At 40.5% G+C, this 14,783-nt stretch overlaps 1 protein-coding gene across 2 annotated transcripts in view; it reads right to left on the bottom strand.

Annotated features, from left to right (window-relative positions):
* Positions 1–14,783, bottom strand: part of LRP5 (LDL receptor related protein 5) — a 167,078-nt gene that overhangs the window by 92,575 nt on the left and 59,720 nt on the right. For both annotated transcript variants that reach the window (XM_026059155.1, XM_026059154.1), the window contains exons 4-5: positions 11,926–12,122; positions 9,688–9,819 (exon numbers count right to left, since the gene is read on the bottom strand). In XM_026059155.1, coding sequence (XP_025914940.1) covers positions 9,688–9,819; positions 11,926–12,122 — 329 coding nt within the window. The remainder of the gene's footprint in view (positions 1–9,687; positions 9,820–11,925; positions 12,123–14,783) is intronic.

Here is a 14,783-nt window from a genome sequence, read left to right as displayed (position 1 = left end):
ACTCCCTAATCCTTCCCTTTCACAAAGAGGCAGTTCATCTCTAATTAGCAGTTGATATACTTAATCAGAAAGTCTGGCTTTGTCCACACTGTTTCTCTTTATTACTCAGAAGGAGATGTATTAGCAAAGGGACCTTCTCCTATAGTGGTCATAAAAGTTAAATTGCACAGGGAGAAATATTTTACAACGGAGGTATTTGTCTGCCTGCTTTTCTTGCTTGGAGGCTTCATTGCTCAAATAGTTGATGGCTGCTCAGCCAAAGAACTGCAAACACCATATTTTTAAAATGTATGATGTGTACCAAGAAACACGCAGGAGATGAGCAGAAAGTGCCTCAGCATAGCATTGAAGCAAGCAATGTTATCTCCTACATAAACACTTATGACCCCTGCAGTATTAGCCAGCAGATTCCAAGAAGAATGTTTTGTGAAGAACGGCAAGGAGAACTTGGGAATATTATCCAACCCTGATCAACTGCTTCAACAACAGGATCAGGGATAAAAAAGGGAAGCTGATTCTTCAAATGCCAGAAGCTACTGCTTTCTTCCCCAATTATGAAACGTGTTTTTCTTTTGAGAAAGCAGAATTTCCTAGTTCATTTGAGAAAAGACGTTCTGCCTTCCCAGCAGAAACCCTACAGCTCTTACCACCACATGAGTTTCGCTCAACAGACAAAGGTCTCCCAGTTTCAAACAGGTAACAGTTGCTCTCAGCTGGAAAAACGTTTCTCTGGTGTGTTGAGGTCAACATGCCATTTGTCCTAAATGACCACTTATGTTCTGACACACCACGGACAAGATTCAGCAAAAGCAGCTAGCCATTTTAACATCTAGCCTGAGACATCTTAAAGGAACCAGATTTCTAGGAAGTACCCACCACCCATCGGGGTGAGGGGGAAGGAAGAAATTTTCCTCATTACTACTTAAAAACAAACAAACCCCACCATCAATTACCTAAGCGAAGAGACAAACAGTCTTTTCTCATTCTGAAAATAAAAGTGACTTTTTTTTTGGTTTGACTCACAATAYGCAAAAAGTTAAAGACATGACAGCCACTCTCACACTGGCATTAAGGAATGCCCGCGCTGACATACAGTAAGAACTTACTTTCTGCTCCCCAAGTAACATAAAACCTCTCTTCTATACAGGTAGATTCGCCAGGCTAAAGAAGCCACTGAGGTAACAGAGAATTCAGGCATCTATCTCAATCTCAAACCTGCCAGCTGGGCCAGGAGGCCAATCACAGGTAAATACTACCTGTGACGTACAAACGCTCTAAGCCTCTTCACTTCAGCATTTATTGCGTACACTGTGTTTTTCTGTTTGAAACATTCATACCTAACTTCTAAGCCAATTCCTTCCAACACAGGAAAGATGATTCTCCTTCATTCCAGATCAAGCAAGGAATTTAAAATTTAAAACAACAACAAACACTTTAGTGTTATCAGAGGACATGACAAAATATCCAGAGAAGATCTTGGACACAGTCCCTAGTCCCAGGGAAACTTATGGGAGTTTTCCACTGATCTCGGTAGGGTCAAGCTGTCCCCTCCATGGCAAAACAGCCAAAACGTATTTCCATGTACTTTCCTGAACTTAAATTCATCTCCAAATTATCTCYAGGTTAAGAATGAGAAATGTAAACTCGAAGGGGTCCTGTACGTGATTATACATAAATACATACAAAAGCATCTGAGAACAGGGATCCAGAAAGAACTGAAACTTCAGAGAAGGAAGGAAGAAAAAAAAGTGTCAACATCAAAAATAGTATCGTTCATCTATTTAAGGGCCCAACTAAGCACTCACCATTGTATGAGTGCATCTTCTATATCTGTATTTAGCTGTGGTTACTAAAAGGACCTGTGCATTCGAGGGATGTAAATACTCATATTCCCTTTATTTCTGCCCTAGGTGTCCCCCTCTGTTAAATCTCAAACCAAGTAACCAAGAGGAGCAAACATAATTTGACATTTATCCCCAACACGTTAACCAGCTAAAATTTTCTCACATCCCTTGGGGATAGACCTCTGATAGAAAAAAACACTATTATCAAGCATTTTAAGTGCAGCATCAAGCTCGCAAAGCTGTCCACAATATAGGGACAGTTTCTCTTCCCAGTTCAGTATAATACCACAGCAAGTAGAAGCTGCGGTACCATTACTGTGTTGTTGCTATTGCAGCCGAATTCCTTGTCATCAGTTATTGCAGAAAATCATTTACATTTTTATAGCACTTGCGGGGGATGGTTGTGCTCAGTCTACTTAGATTTATACTGCAGCAGTGCTCAGAGTATTAAAATTACATACCGTAGCTGACACTGCCCTTCGTTCCATGCATCACTCCTTTGTGCAACAGCGTCGCCACGCTGAGCACACTTCTCCGAGAGCACAGCAGTCTCGGAGATCGTGAGCAAAGAGGGGATTTCTCACACTGGTGGACATCAAGCTCTTAATGGCCTTAAAGGTCAGGGCCTGAACTTCACCTCAGAAGACAGGAGCAGTCTAACGAGGAGGGGAGACTACTGGTGCAGTACACCCCCAAAGGCTTCCTCCTGTCAAAGGCTTGCTTCAGTTGCACTTAATGTACAGTGTCACAACCTGCTGTCTGTATGGCATGCAAACACACCTACAGCCCAACCGCTCCACGTCTTCTTATCAACAGGTCTCTCCTCCTGCTTTCAAGGACGAGAAAGCAGACACTCATGSTTTTTCCTTACACAGATGGAAAGAAAAGAAAAAAAGTCAGTATAAAATTAAACTTCCAAGAGATTTCAATTTAAACGATGCCTGCAGAAATACACAAAAAGGGTTTTTTGTGAAAGCGAGCATGAAAACACCCCTCTCAAGGGAGATTTAAATTTAATAGGAGAGGAATTTAGATATAACAAATGGGTATAACATTCAGAGGAATGTTTGATTTATTAGAAGTACGTCCAGCCACAGCTTGCACAGGAAACAGAAACAACCCAGTACAGAATGAGCTGATAAAATAGTGGAAAGGAACTTGCTTTATATTGGGAAGTGAAATATAGGTAACCTGCAAAATTAAAAAGAAAACTTCACAGAAGCAAATCCCTTCCCTCCAAACCTTAGGCAAGATAAAAACGTCAGAGCTACCGTTTACACCATTTTAGTAAAACGGATCAAAAACTAATGATACGCAGGCCAAATAAAACAGTTATAATGAAGTTATGTAATGAGTAAAGCTCTGTAGTTTTTACTGAACTATTTTACCCATATACTGCAGCATTACACATTTATTGAGAAACAAAATGAAACTGGAAAATGGTTTTAAAGCCTTGGGGTATGCAGCTTTCAGAAACTACATGCATCCTGGACTAATTCTCAGCTTACATAGCTCTGAGTGCCTCTACTGAAGTTAACAGATTTATTATAAATAAGATTAGCTGAAGTCCTAGTTTTCTCTACTCATTACAACTGTGTAGTCATAGCTACAACTTGGGTGGGAGGGGTGCAGTATTTGAGCTTTCACTCAAAATAGTTTGTGCTATCAGCCACAGATAACAGGTTTTTAAATTCAGTTAAAGTAATTTTAGTCCAAATCAGGTTGACTTGTTTAGTATCATGATACCAGAAAATGACATGCAATGAGAGCGGGATCCTTTGCTGCTTCGTGTTGCATTTTCAAAGGAGGGTATTTAAGAAGCCAGAGGGACCATTTATTGGTAAACAAGAAGCCATATCCACTTTTAAGAAAAAAGATGAGGCTTTTGATGTTCGTTTAGAAGGCCTGCAGCAATAGCTCTATGCCAGCAACACTGAACACAGCAAAAAGAAACCATGTATTTTCCAGAAATGCAAAAAAACCTAGGCTGCTGAACACTATTTACAAAAAGGGACTCAGTCTTGGAAGGATGCATACAGAGACCTATAGTATGAGAGACTGCAATCAGGGCTTAATCATAATTAGCTGACAAGATATACCACAATCCTCTACACTTATTTGAATGTGATTAAACTGAACCACATGGCAAGCCAAAGGAGGGAAGGAAAAAGCAGGGGGAGTCATCCAACATTTTGAGACTGCACCTCTTTCTAGCAGAGCAAAGTAAACCCACTCCAAAAAAGCAGAACAAGATGGAAAGATCCTGGTTTCCATTTTGTCTGGGAATACTCACATTGAGTGGTGCAAATTATATCAAAGCTGCACCAGAGCTGTGGTCAGAAATAGATGAATTCATTCTGTTCACTGTGTACCAAGGAAAAGGAGCCAAGAGCAAAGACTGCCAGAATAAAAAGCATGAGAAAGATGAAGCTGCTCATTCTTAAAAACCAAAGGAGATGACATGCAGCTATGACCTCAAGACTCTGCACTGCAGGGTAAGAAAGATTCATATGGTTTACTATTGGAGACATGATACTAACTATGTCTCTCTCCCGACATTTCAAACCACTTCTGGGTCAACCACCAAACTCACTAAATCCTACAAAGGGAACCTCAGGACAGAAGGAGAACGAACACCTTCGTGAAAGGAGCCCTCATGGACAAAATGAAAAAGACCCAGGAATCAAAACARTTTTGTTAAAGATAAATGTGATGCTTCAACAAACAAAGAACCTCAGGGCAGTTACAAGTCAGCAAAAAGACAAAAGGAAGGTCCCCAAGCATTCAAAATTTCTATACTTCAGCTCACCTCTGCTTTTTTAACTGGCCTATTTGCTGCTGTTTGTTTATTGCTGATCAAACCAAACTTTGCTTCTCTGAAAATATGCATGGAACATGTACAATTTTTACTGTGGTCTTAAGTCTTCCATCATTTACATCCCAAAGCATCCAAAATAAGAAACTGAAGAGTAACTAAAGCAGGTTTATAATGTGATAACTGCATGAACAAAGAGCTAACTAGGTAGCATTGCACATCCCTGTTAAATGGCTGCAACCAAGCCCTTGTTCCCTTCTCAAAGATGCCTGCCATTGCTCAAGCAGAAGTTATGGACAGCGCAAATGCAGGTAACACTGTCGCCTTCATTATACAGGATACAAGACCAGATCATTGTATTTTTGTCTTCTGGCCTTTAAAGAAACTTGAACTTGTTGAACAGATGCACATACCTATTTTTGCCTAAAAAGTCAGCGAGTTCTTAACCTTGCAATATGAAACTGTTAATGAAATAATCCTACCTTTCCCTTGCTGTCCTCAGCAAAAGCCAGAGGGGTTGCTTATTAAGAGGCAATTAAAATCCCAAAGAGGTTGGTGAAGATAAACATTCCACATGACATCAGACCTTTATATAATGAGCAAATCTTTTGTGAAATCGGTTGACTGAACTTCGAATGCTTTTGGTTCCAATAAAATTCATATTCCATAAGGCAATCAAATCTCAGCTACACCTTCATTCCACTACAAATTCCTGTTTCAGTAGCTCATAACTTTGTCAAAAGTGTTCCTTATGGGCATGAAGCTTCTCTTGCCTCATTTCTTCCGAAAAAATTTTCATCCTACCATTATTTCAAAAGCTTAAAGAAAAAAAAAAGATGGGAAGAGGCAAGAGAGCTCATGAAAACCATGAAAGCCATCTAACGTAAGAGGTGAAGCTCCTGTTTTGAAACAAGAAATTTCAGAGTTCAGTCTTTCCTGGAAGTTACAAGGTCCTAACAGTTGCTCCTCAAGGCTGCTCTCCACAGGCATTTCACACTAGAGTCATGGGGCTCTGCTGGGCATTACAGATTGTGATTTCACTAACTTCTGAAGGGGCAAGATCAGGTTCAGACACTTTGCTGAAATTCTGTATTTGGACACATCCACAAAGAGCGTATTTTAAAATCAGAACAGCAGCAAAAATAGTCCAAGTGCTGCTACAGCTCAGTTCCGAGACCTGCAGTATAAAAATAAAACGCTGGTTTTCAAATAAAGTTTGACCAACTGGGAATAAAGGCCTTTTTTCAAATATACAACAATGCTAGTTTTAGGATACAAAGGAGAAGGAAGGCATACAGACAACACCGAAGTTTTTAATGGAAAACTCTTACCATTTTTTCTCATGCTACTTAACTCTTGCTCACAGCAACAGAAAATACTTTTGCATAGGCAACTGGGTCAGGTTAACTTTGTTATGAGCATTACAACCTTTTACTGACAAACACTGTGATAAATCTGCTGACCTTAACAAGCAGGTCACACATCAGCGTGCTCCCCTCACACACACACATTGCTTTCATTCATTCACTCCTGACCAAAACCACCGGCCTTCCTCTGCAGAGGGCAACAGCAAGAACAGCTTGGGAGAATCATCTCAGTTTGCACACAGCTCCTCTCAGTGAGGGATCCCAGAGGCGCGTGTGATTTTACACTTCACACACCACCTGTCAGGTAACTAAACATTACTGCCGTTTTGCAGATGAGCTGCCATTACCAACACAGGCTACAAAACCACCTCAGAATTGCACTGAACTTGCAAGACTCCCAGCTGTTAGTGTTACACTGACTAGGACCTAGGTGTTTGCAGTATCTCCAGCCATGGTTCTAGCAGAGCTCCTTGCCCTCCTTCTGGTAAGGAGTTGTCCAACACGACTTTTAAATAATTCCCAAAATCTTAGCTTGAATGCTTACTTTACTAAGGGCATGGTCAGATGCAGCTGATTTGCATTCCAAGTTTACCAGCATCTGCTCGGTGATATGGGGGCTCCAAGGCCCCTCTTTGCCCAACTCTCCAGCAGCCAGGAAAACCCTCACCTTGGCTGTACCTTCAGAATGCAAACACACTGCCAAACAAGCCTGTCCAGACTGGGACAGGGACTGGAACCACATTGCTAACGCCTTTCAAATACCACCCTCATCTCCCTCTGCTACTAGTTCAGCTACACAGGTTGGGGGGGGGGGGGGGGGGCAGGAGATGGAGAGGAGAAATCAAATAACAAAAACTTCAGGCAACAGGCACTTTGTTTTCCTGCTAACCTTGTAATTATGGCCTTTTACCCCTTTTCAAGTACAAAACCTGTTCTTGCACTGCAAACAGCTCTATGCAAGCAGTTCTCTGGGTACTTTATAAGTACTGGTTCATGTTGTCACTGAACACGGAAAACCACAGACAAACAGAGCAAAACAGACTAATACCACACGTCTGGAGAGAAGCGACACCAAAGCAGCTACCTGCACAAAACAAGCAGACATTCCCAGAAAGCAACTTGTACTCGATGCCAGTTGCAAACCATCCATATATACAGAGTAACTGTGTAGAACCACAAAGAAAGCAAGAACGAATCAACGCTGGAAGCCAAAACTAGAGAATAAGAAACTATTCATTTATGTAGATACAATTCTCATAGCTTCAGCAAACCAACAGTTTTACRTTTAGAATTAGAGCAAAAATCCAGAGTTTTGGAGTTTCGATGCATAAAGACATAACCCATAACAAAGCAAATAGCGGCAGCGCCTGCCACTGAATTCTTGCTTCCTTGATTACCAAGGCCCATCACCATCCAACACACTTACTCTGCAAAGAGCTACGGAGCTCTCACATCCGAATATTCTGTATATGTATACTCTTCAGGACCCAGAGAGCTGAAATCACCTAAAAGCCTAAAAGGGCTTTTCTACACAAGAATACTTACTTACTGACGGAGCTATACAGTAACGTTATATAGCTATATTTGTGCCAGTAAACTCCCCATGTAGGCACAGATTTTGAGGACTGAGAATGCCTTTTCCTCTTGCAGATAAATCCCTGGTACCATTTTTTCACTTCACTTAAAAGCCTAAAGTCATATAAGCTGATAAGTGATTTAGTACTTTTGCACTTTAGCCCAAGCCAATAGAGAACAAAATGGAGAGGTGGTCAACACTGTTGCATCCGTAGCTCCCAACACAACTTTACTACAAAGGACTCGTGCAAAGAACAAAAAGTCAGTTCCTTGCAAACAAGGAGTTAATTAATAAGAGTGGAAAGAGAAGCACATGGATGTTGGCATAAGGCAGACAGGACCACAAAAGATGTGGAGCTTGGGAAAGAAATAATCCATAAAACTGAACCAAAAGGCCACATTCTTATGCAAAACCAGACTTCCTGTTCCCATCCCACTTTTTTGCCCTCCTTTGACAGAACACTCTTGACAGATTGTCTGGCCCGACAATGGAAAGGTGAAAGCACAGTATAAGCAGTCACTCCTGTTTGTGCTATCCGCCAAAATGCCAAAAGCAGGCTGACCTTCGTTCCCCGCTGCCAGAAACACAAGGTCAATATGAACGTCTAAAAGGTTGTCCTGAGCATTCAGCAATGTTTTTTAAAAGCTGTGAAAGGGAAACTTTCCAAGGCTGGAAGAAGGGGAAAGAAAGGTCTTTCAGGAGCTGCAAAAACTACCTTATAAGCCTTTCAATTGCGGCAGGATGAGCTAATGAAGCTGGCCCTTAAACCCCGTAGGTTCAGTGTTCAAATTCTGCTTCAAGTTCGTAAATGAAAGCAGTCTATTATGCTTGCTTTAGTACTCAGAGGAATCAAGCCACACCAGAAAATGACTATACTCTTTGGTTAGCCTTGTGAAAATGCACCAGAGACAGGCAGCAGAGTGTTCTTCAGTCTGTTGGCAGAACTTTCTTCAAAACCTTACCTCCTAGAGCCTTCCAGCCACACCAGGGTTAATCCCTCATTTTCATAAGATGCATTTTTAAAAGAGGCTTCCTGATCAATCATTAAAAGAAATAAAACATAAAAGCTCTCCAAGCACACAGCTTGACTCACTCAGTGTATGGATACAAAATAGTTGTACTCTTCAATTCAAGCATATACTCTAGCTATTGTTCTCTACACAGACTTCTATTGGTAACACGCAAGACTCGCCCTCTACTCTGAGCGACAGGGAATGGCCATCTAGAATACTATTTTCTCTAGCCCAATTATATCAAGCAGCAAACTTTACAAGCTTCTTGGCACAAAGCCTTGCCTCTGATTAAAATTAAATAAAAGGCCTGAAAACCCAAACTAGACCCAGCAAGAAAGTTTTCCCTGTATATTACCTCGTATCTCTCTCCACAAGGAGCAGCCCAAAGGGAAAGAGAGGGACAATTAACCTTCAGCAGCAGAAGAATGACATTTTTAGTTTAAATCCTAATTTAGCATTTTTCCATACAGATTATTTCTTCATAAAACTAATTGAAGCAGGGGCAACTTACAGGGTTACCTCTGAAATAGCACAGGGGTGCACAGACTTAGCTTTGACCAACTGTTCTGGCACATTTGTGTCCAGAACATGTCACAAGCAAATTGTTCTTTGAGACGCAACTGGAAGGCAACAGTTGGGTCAGTGCTACTGCATGGGTAGCTACTGGCCAATGAATGGGAAGGAGCAAAGCTCTGCCCCTGGTCCACTACCCAAACAGTAAGAAGTCYTACAATAGCTTCCTTGTAATAAATTGCATCAGCAATGGCCTTCACATACAACTTCATTCCTACAGAGAACTGGCAAAACATAACATGGTCAAAAGGCACAAGAGCTTCCAATTACTAATGCAATTCATGAGTCCAGTTCACAAAATCACCCTCTGCGCGTTTAACTTGGTAGGAGACTTGGAGGCAGAATTCCTGCATTCTTCACCTGGGCCACCGTGAAATTTCAGTGTGTCAGGTAGTTCTCAACTCATCTCTTTAAGAATCAACTTTTAAGCAGCAACTTTTAAGTAGCAAAACCGACTCAAGCCAATGCTGCTACTGTAGAAAACCCAAGAAGTTCCTACCTGATTTGCAAGTCCTGCCGTCATCTTCTAGCTGCACCCCCGTGGGACAGGCACAACTGTAGAAGGGGTCTCTCGGAGACAGCAGGCACAGATGGGAACAGCCACCATTGTTCTCTTCGCATGGCGTGTGAACTTCAAGAAACAAACAAAAAACTTTTTTTGTTTTTATTTTCTTTTTACTGGAATCCTAAAGCCTTCCTCCCTCCATAAGGAAGACATTACAGATCTGAACTGACTGACACCAGCTTTAGCGCTAAAAGACAGAGGAACCACAAAATAAGGAGTATGTCATACTTGCCCTCCTCCCCCCCCCAGCAAAAGCAACTCTTGGGGGATGTCCTAAAAATTGAGATGTATGTTCAAAAGATGATCTTGAAAGAACTGGCAGCTCAGCACTTTCTCACTATACAGTTCTTTCAATGTTTCTAAAGCTGCACATTGCTAAGAACTTTGGACACCAGTTACTTTGTCAAAGCCTGGCCTGCTAAGCAGCATGAAAAAAGAACAACGGCATTGTGAGTGGAGAAGCGTACAGTTCTGAGAAAGAAGGAAAAGTATAGGAATTTGTACATTGCAGGAGTTCTGGATATTGGAAAGATCTTTTCCTACCACAAACCTTCCACAATAAGACATATCCCTGAATTACCAGGAAATACAGAAAGGCAACATGCAAAGCCCCTTAGATATTACTTCAACTTTAGGAAAAGCAGATGACAAATACTTCATCTTTCCTCTCAGTTCCTCAGCAATTTTGAAAACTTAAGTTTGTTTTTTTTTATTTGGGGGTGGGGGAGAGAGCAAAGACCTCTCTCATTATTTGAAACAAAAATGACTGCAAGAGATGAAACTGTCCCCTTTAATTATGGAGAACACTGTCAGACAAAAAAAAAAAAAAAAAGAAAAGAAAAAAAAAAGAAAGACCACAAGCTATGCAAAATTTCTCCAAATCGTTCATGCTTTGAATGAACATTTGAATTGCTTTAATATTAAAATACAGAAATTACGGTTAATTTGGCTTCTGTTACTTCCACCAGCAGTCACAAACAGAAAAAAAGAGAGGGAGGAAAGAAGCCAAACCTGATCTTAGTGAAGTCAGTGGCATCTGAGCTATTTTCAGCAGATGCTGTTTCCCTATGTACCACATTTTCTTTGTGACTGGCCCAGAAATACTGTGACCCAAGGGCGGGACATTCCCGGAGCTAAGAGCAATGACAAGCATTCGGCATGCAGACTCCTGTCCGGAGCTCTGCGGCAAACCAGGCTGCTGGGCATACCTGAAAGCCTCAATGGAAACCTGCACCTGTTCCATCACCAAGAGGATCTCCAAACTCCTTTTGTTTACTTTCAAACCTGTTTACTGACATCCTATACACTTCACTGTTCCTATAAACATTACCTTTAGGAAAGCAGACTTTACGGTTGGCCTAAATGAATAAGCCAATCCAAATGGCAAGAGTATCTCCCCCAAGCAAGAGATGATTCTTCCCATGGCTGCTGCATTACATACGTTTCCACTCTATTGCTTTTTGATCTCTGCCTTTGCTTCTGCTGCCCCTAAGTCTCATTCTCACAACCCTACCAATCAAGCCTAGACAAATCACCCTTAGAAACCACACGCATACCCAAAATACATACAGGCTCATTCAATTCTACATTCTCCACACATGGCATCTATTGAAGAAGCATCATACACAAAGGAAAAAAAATAGAGGCACAATATCTGTTTCATATAAAAGCTCAGGACTAAGTCCCTCCCATACTTAAACATTCATTAACTGTTTGTTACATATTGAAGATAATCAGGATCAATTCTGGACTGTAGAAATCGTGTTTATAAGAGCAACACGAGTATTATATATTTTATTGTCATTATATTTATTACCATATGTAATGAGATGCATTTTTTCAGCTGCCTTTAAGATAATGGTATTTTAAAAGAGGATGGGCAAGTCTTTATCATTCCCATTCAGATATCCAAACAGAAAGATGTCACCGAAGTACTGCACTGGATTTTGGATTTTATTACCAACTGGGATGATAAATGAGCTCACACCAATTCAGGCTGGCATTTTCAAAGAACAGTAACAGTCCCAGGTACTCACACCTTGAAAAACTAATTTCTTGGCAAGTTTCTGAAACCTTAAAATTTGATTCACTAAACATTTTTATGATTAATGGTTTTCATGACCAAATAAATAAAACAGTCATTCAAGAAGTTTAGGGAAAAGTAAAGCGTACAGTATGGCTGTCGGTCTGGACTCAAGACTTGGATGTCCATGGGTGAATAGAGGGCACTCAGTATTTCTCTCCTTTTCTCTCCCGTCCTTTTGTTACAGGCGTGAATGGAGCGCGTCTGCCAGTCCGTCCAATACAAAGTGTCTCCAGACAATGTCAGTGCAAATGGATGCGTAAGACTACCTTCAACAACTTTTTGCCTAGATCAAAGAAAGAACAAGGATTAACATATAGAGCTTTCACTAGGTACATGTAGAAAAAATGTCTGCATTTTAAAAGACTCATGCAGGAATTATCTTCTTTAAACAAATACATTGGAACCAGAGATTCACCTGGTGATAAAAGTAATAAGCACACAGAAAAATTAGAACAAGTTTTTACAGTAATCTGGAGGAAATGCATATCTGATGCATTTATTTGTATATCTTCATAAACTATTTGGCATATGTCATCCTCTGCTGCATCTTAAAAACATTCACAAACCTTCATACTTCAATCATAGACTTTTTTTTTTGTCAGTCTACAACTTGAAAATAAGTTTTTCTTTTAGAATACCTTCATTTTGAAAATGCTTTCAAACAAATCACTGCTATCAGCAGCTATAGTAGTACAAGCTTAACAATTAATCTCTAGGACAGTTTTAGTGACCACAAGTTGCACCATATTAGCATGCTCACGGAGCGCAATGGCAGGCACCTCACAGTAAGCTAGGCAAAATGTAGAAATGAAAATTTAGACTTTGTTTAGCTCCTTCATAGCAATAAGGAAACAAATATAGTGTTTCATAGCAACAAGATATCTGATTCAGCTATACACTGGCTTCTGTAAGGCCACACCAAAGTTCCCTAACAGGACTGTGCAAATACCCAAACACAATCACCTTTAGGAGGAAGCAGGTCTGAAGAGCGCTCCTCCCAATGAACACGTTACTTTTTTTGTCCTCTCATGCAACATATGCCGTGTTTGCCCAAGACTGCCTCAAACTTCCACATTTTGGCTCTATCAGTTGTACCCAGTCCTTTCTTAGAGCAGGAAAAGAAAGCAATGCCTTGAGAGTCTCTTTAAATTATTCCACTTAGCTTGATCAGCAGCAGAAACCAGTATTTCTCAGATTATGTTTTGAAATGCAGAGCAAAAACTCTCCCTACAGAATCACAAAATCACAGACTACTTAACAGCATCTAGAATTGTATTTAGCCTACTACCAAGACCAACTTCCTTCCCACTGCAGTGGCCCATGCCATCTTAGAGTTGCATGAAAAAAAGCCAGCGTAGCAATTCTGAAAGCTCAGAGTGTGGCGAAGTCCCTTCAATGTCTTATTCTTCCCCTAAAAAGTTCAAACTTAATGACAGATTTCTGTTAACATCCTTCCTCTTCTCTTTCCTTCCCCCTGCCCCCTCAATTAAACCTTTCCAGTCTGGATAGTTTATTTCTCAAGCAGTGTTTCTGCAGACATTTGAAATACCAGAGACTTTGCAGGATCTCTGATATTCTTATTGGCGTGGCTCACAATAAACCTGGGCCTGAATGAAAGTACCTGCTCTTCACTCTGCTGTAATTCTGTGGAAGGCTGGGCCCTGGGACTCGGGTTGAAGCTACAAATTTAAGAAAACTTCACATGCACAAGATCCTTTATGAAACCATATTCACTTGCATTAGGCTCTGCCATAAAGCAAACTGACAAAATTCATGTCATCCATCACAAAATCCAGACTCTATTCAAAACCATATTCTTCATTTTTGAATGCTCTTCCTAATGCTACAATCACCAGTTTGTCTCCTGGCACTTACACTTTGTCTAAGACTTAACTATAATGGATATAAATCAGAAACATTTGAGATGTTTCTCAACCGCCGCCTCCCCCACTTCAGCCACACTCCTCCTCTTCTGGAGGTGCATATTTTTTGACATTTATTATGAGCTGAACTGAAAGTCACAAATCATACAAGATTTCCAACATGTTATCTGAATGCACTGGATCCACATATTGCAATAACTTGGTGTAATTCACTTTCTGCAATTTTGGGACATTTACTCAGTAAGTGAAAACACACTTATTTGACAATTTCTTAGTCAAAAATAATATGAACTCAATTTTCACAAAATTCATGCCTTTGACGTTTGTACAAACACAAAGGCATACATAAACCTTCCAAACCAGTGTTCTGACACAGTAAACCAGTATTCAGAGTTTTCATCACACAACTTTAAGAAAGCTAAAGTCTCAGCATCATCCCAAAGGACAGTGAGGAACACATTTTCATACACCTGTAATCAGATCTGCATCTGCATTGTTTCCATAGAGGTTAAAAAAGATCAGCTACCACTTGACAGGGAAAGGACTCCGTTTCATTTTTACCAGCAATGGCAGCATCTGCACTTTCCTGGAAAAAAAATCCCCCCTAAATTCTTCATGTATTCACACGTGTCATGCCCATAAAGGTCAGGCTTGCAACAGATTGACATATGCAAACAAGTATTTGCAAGAAAAAGAAAACAAAACAATTCTTCTACCTTCTGTTTCAGAGAGAAAATTAAAACCGCTCTGAAATTTCTGTCCTTCAAATTATACTGGTTCTCTCATCATAAAACACAGCTGAAAAAATAGAAATACGGGTTTCTCTTTCCCTTTCCACTCTCACCTTTGCTGTTGCTTCTATATTACTCACAGCAACGGCTGAACTTGTTTGAATTTCTAGTGTTGTAGCAGTTGTTTTCCAGTATATATCTTCCCCATTTCTACCATTCCAGATATTAAGTCTCCCCCTCTCCCATAATTAGGTCCCTGGAACTACTGAAACAGTTCCAGTTGACATACTTGCATACCGAAGCTTGCTAACACAGAAAAGACAGATTGCT

The sequence above is a fragment of the Apteryx rowi genome, unplaced genomic scaffold (genome assembly GCF_003343035.1).
Source record: "Apteryx rowi isolate R43461 unplaced genomic scaffold, aptRow1 scaffold_152, whole genome shotgun sequence".
NCBI lineage: Eukaryota > Metazoa > Chordata > Aves > Apterygiformes > Apterygidae > Apteryx > Apteryx rowi.
Note: the sequence above shows the minus strand (reverse complement) of the source record. Positions and strands in the feature narration are given on the sequence as shown.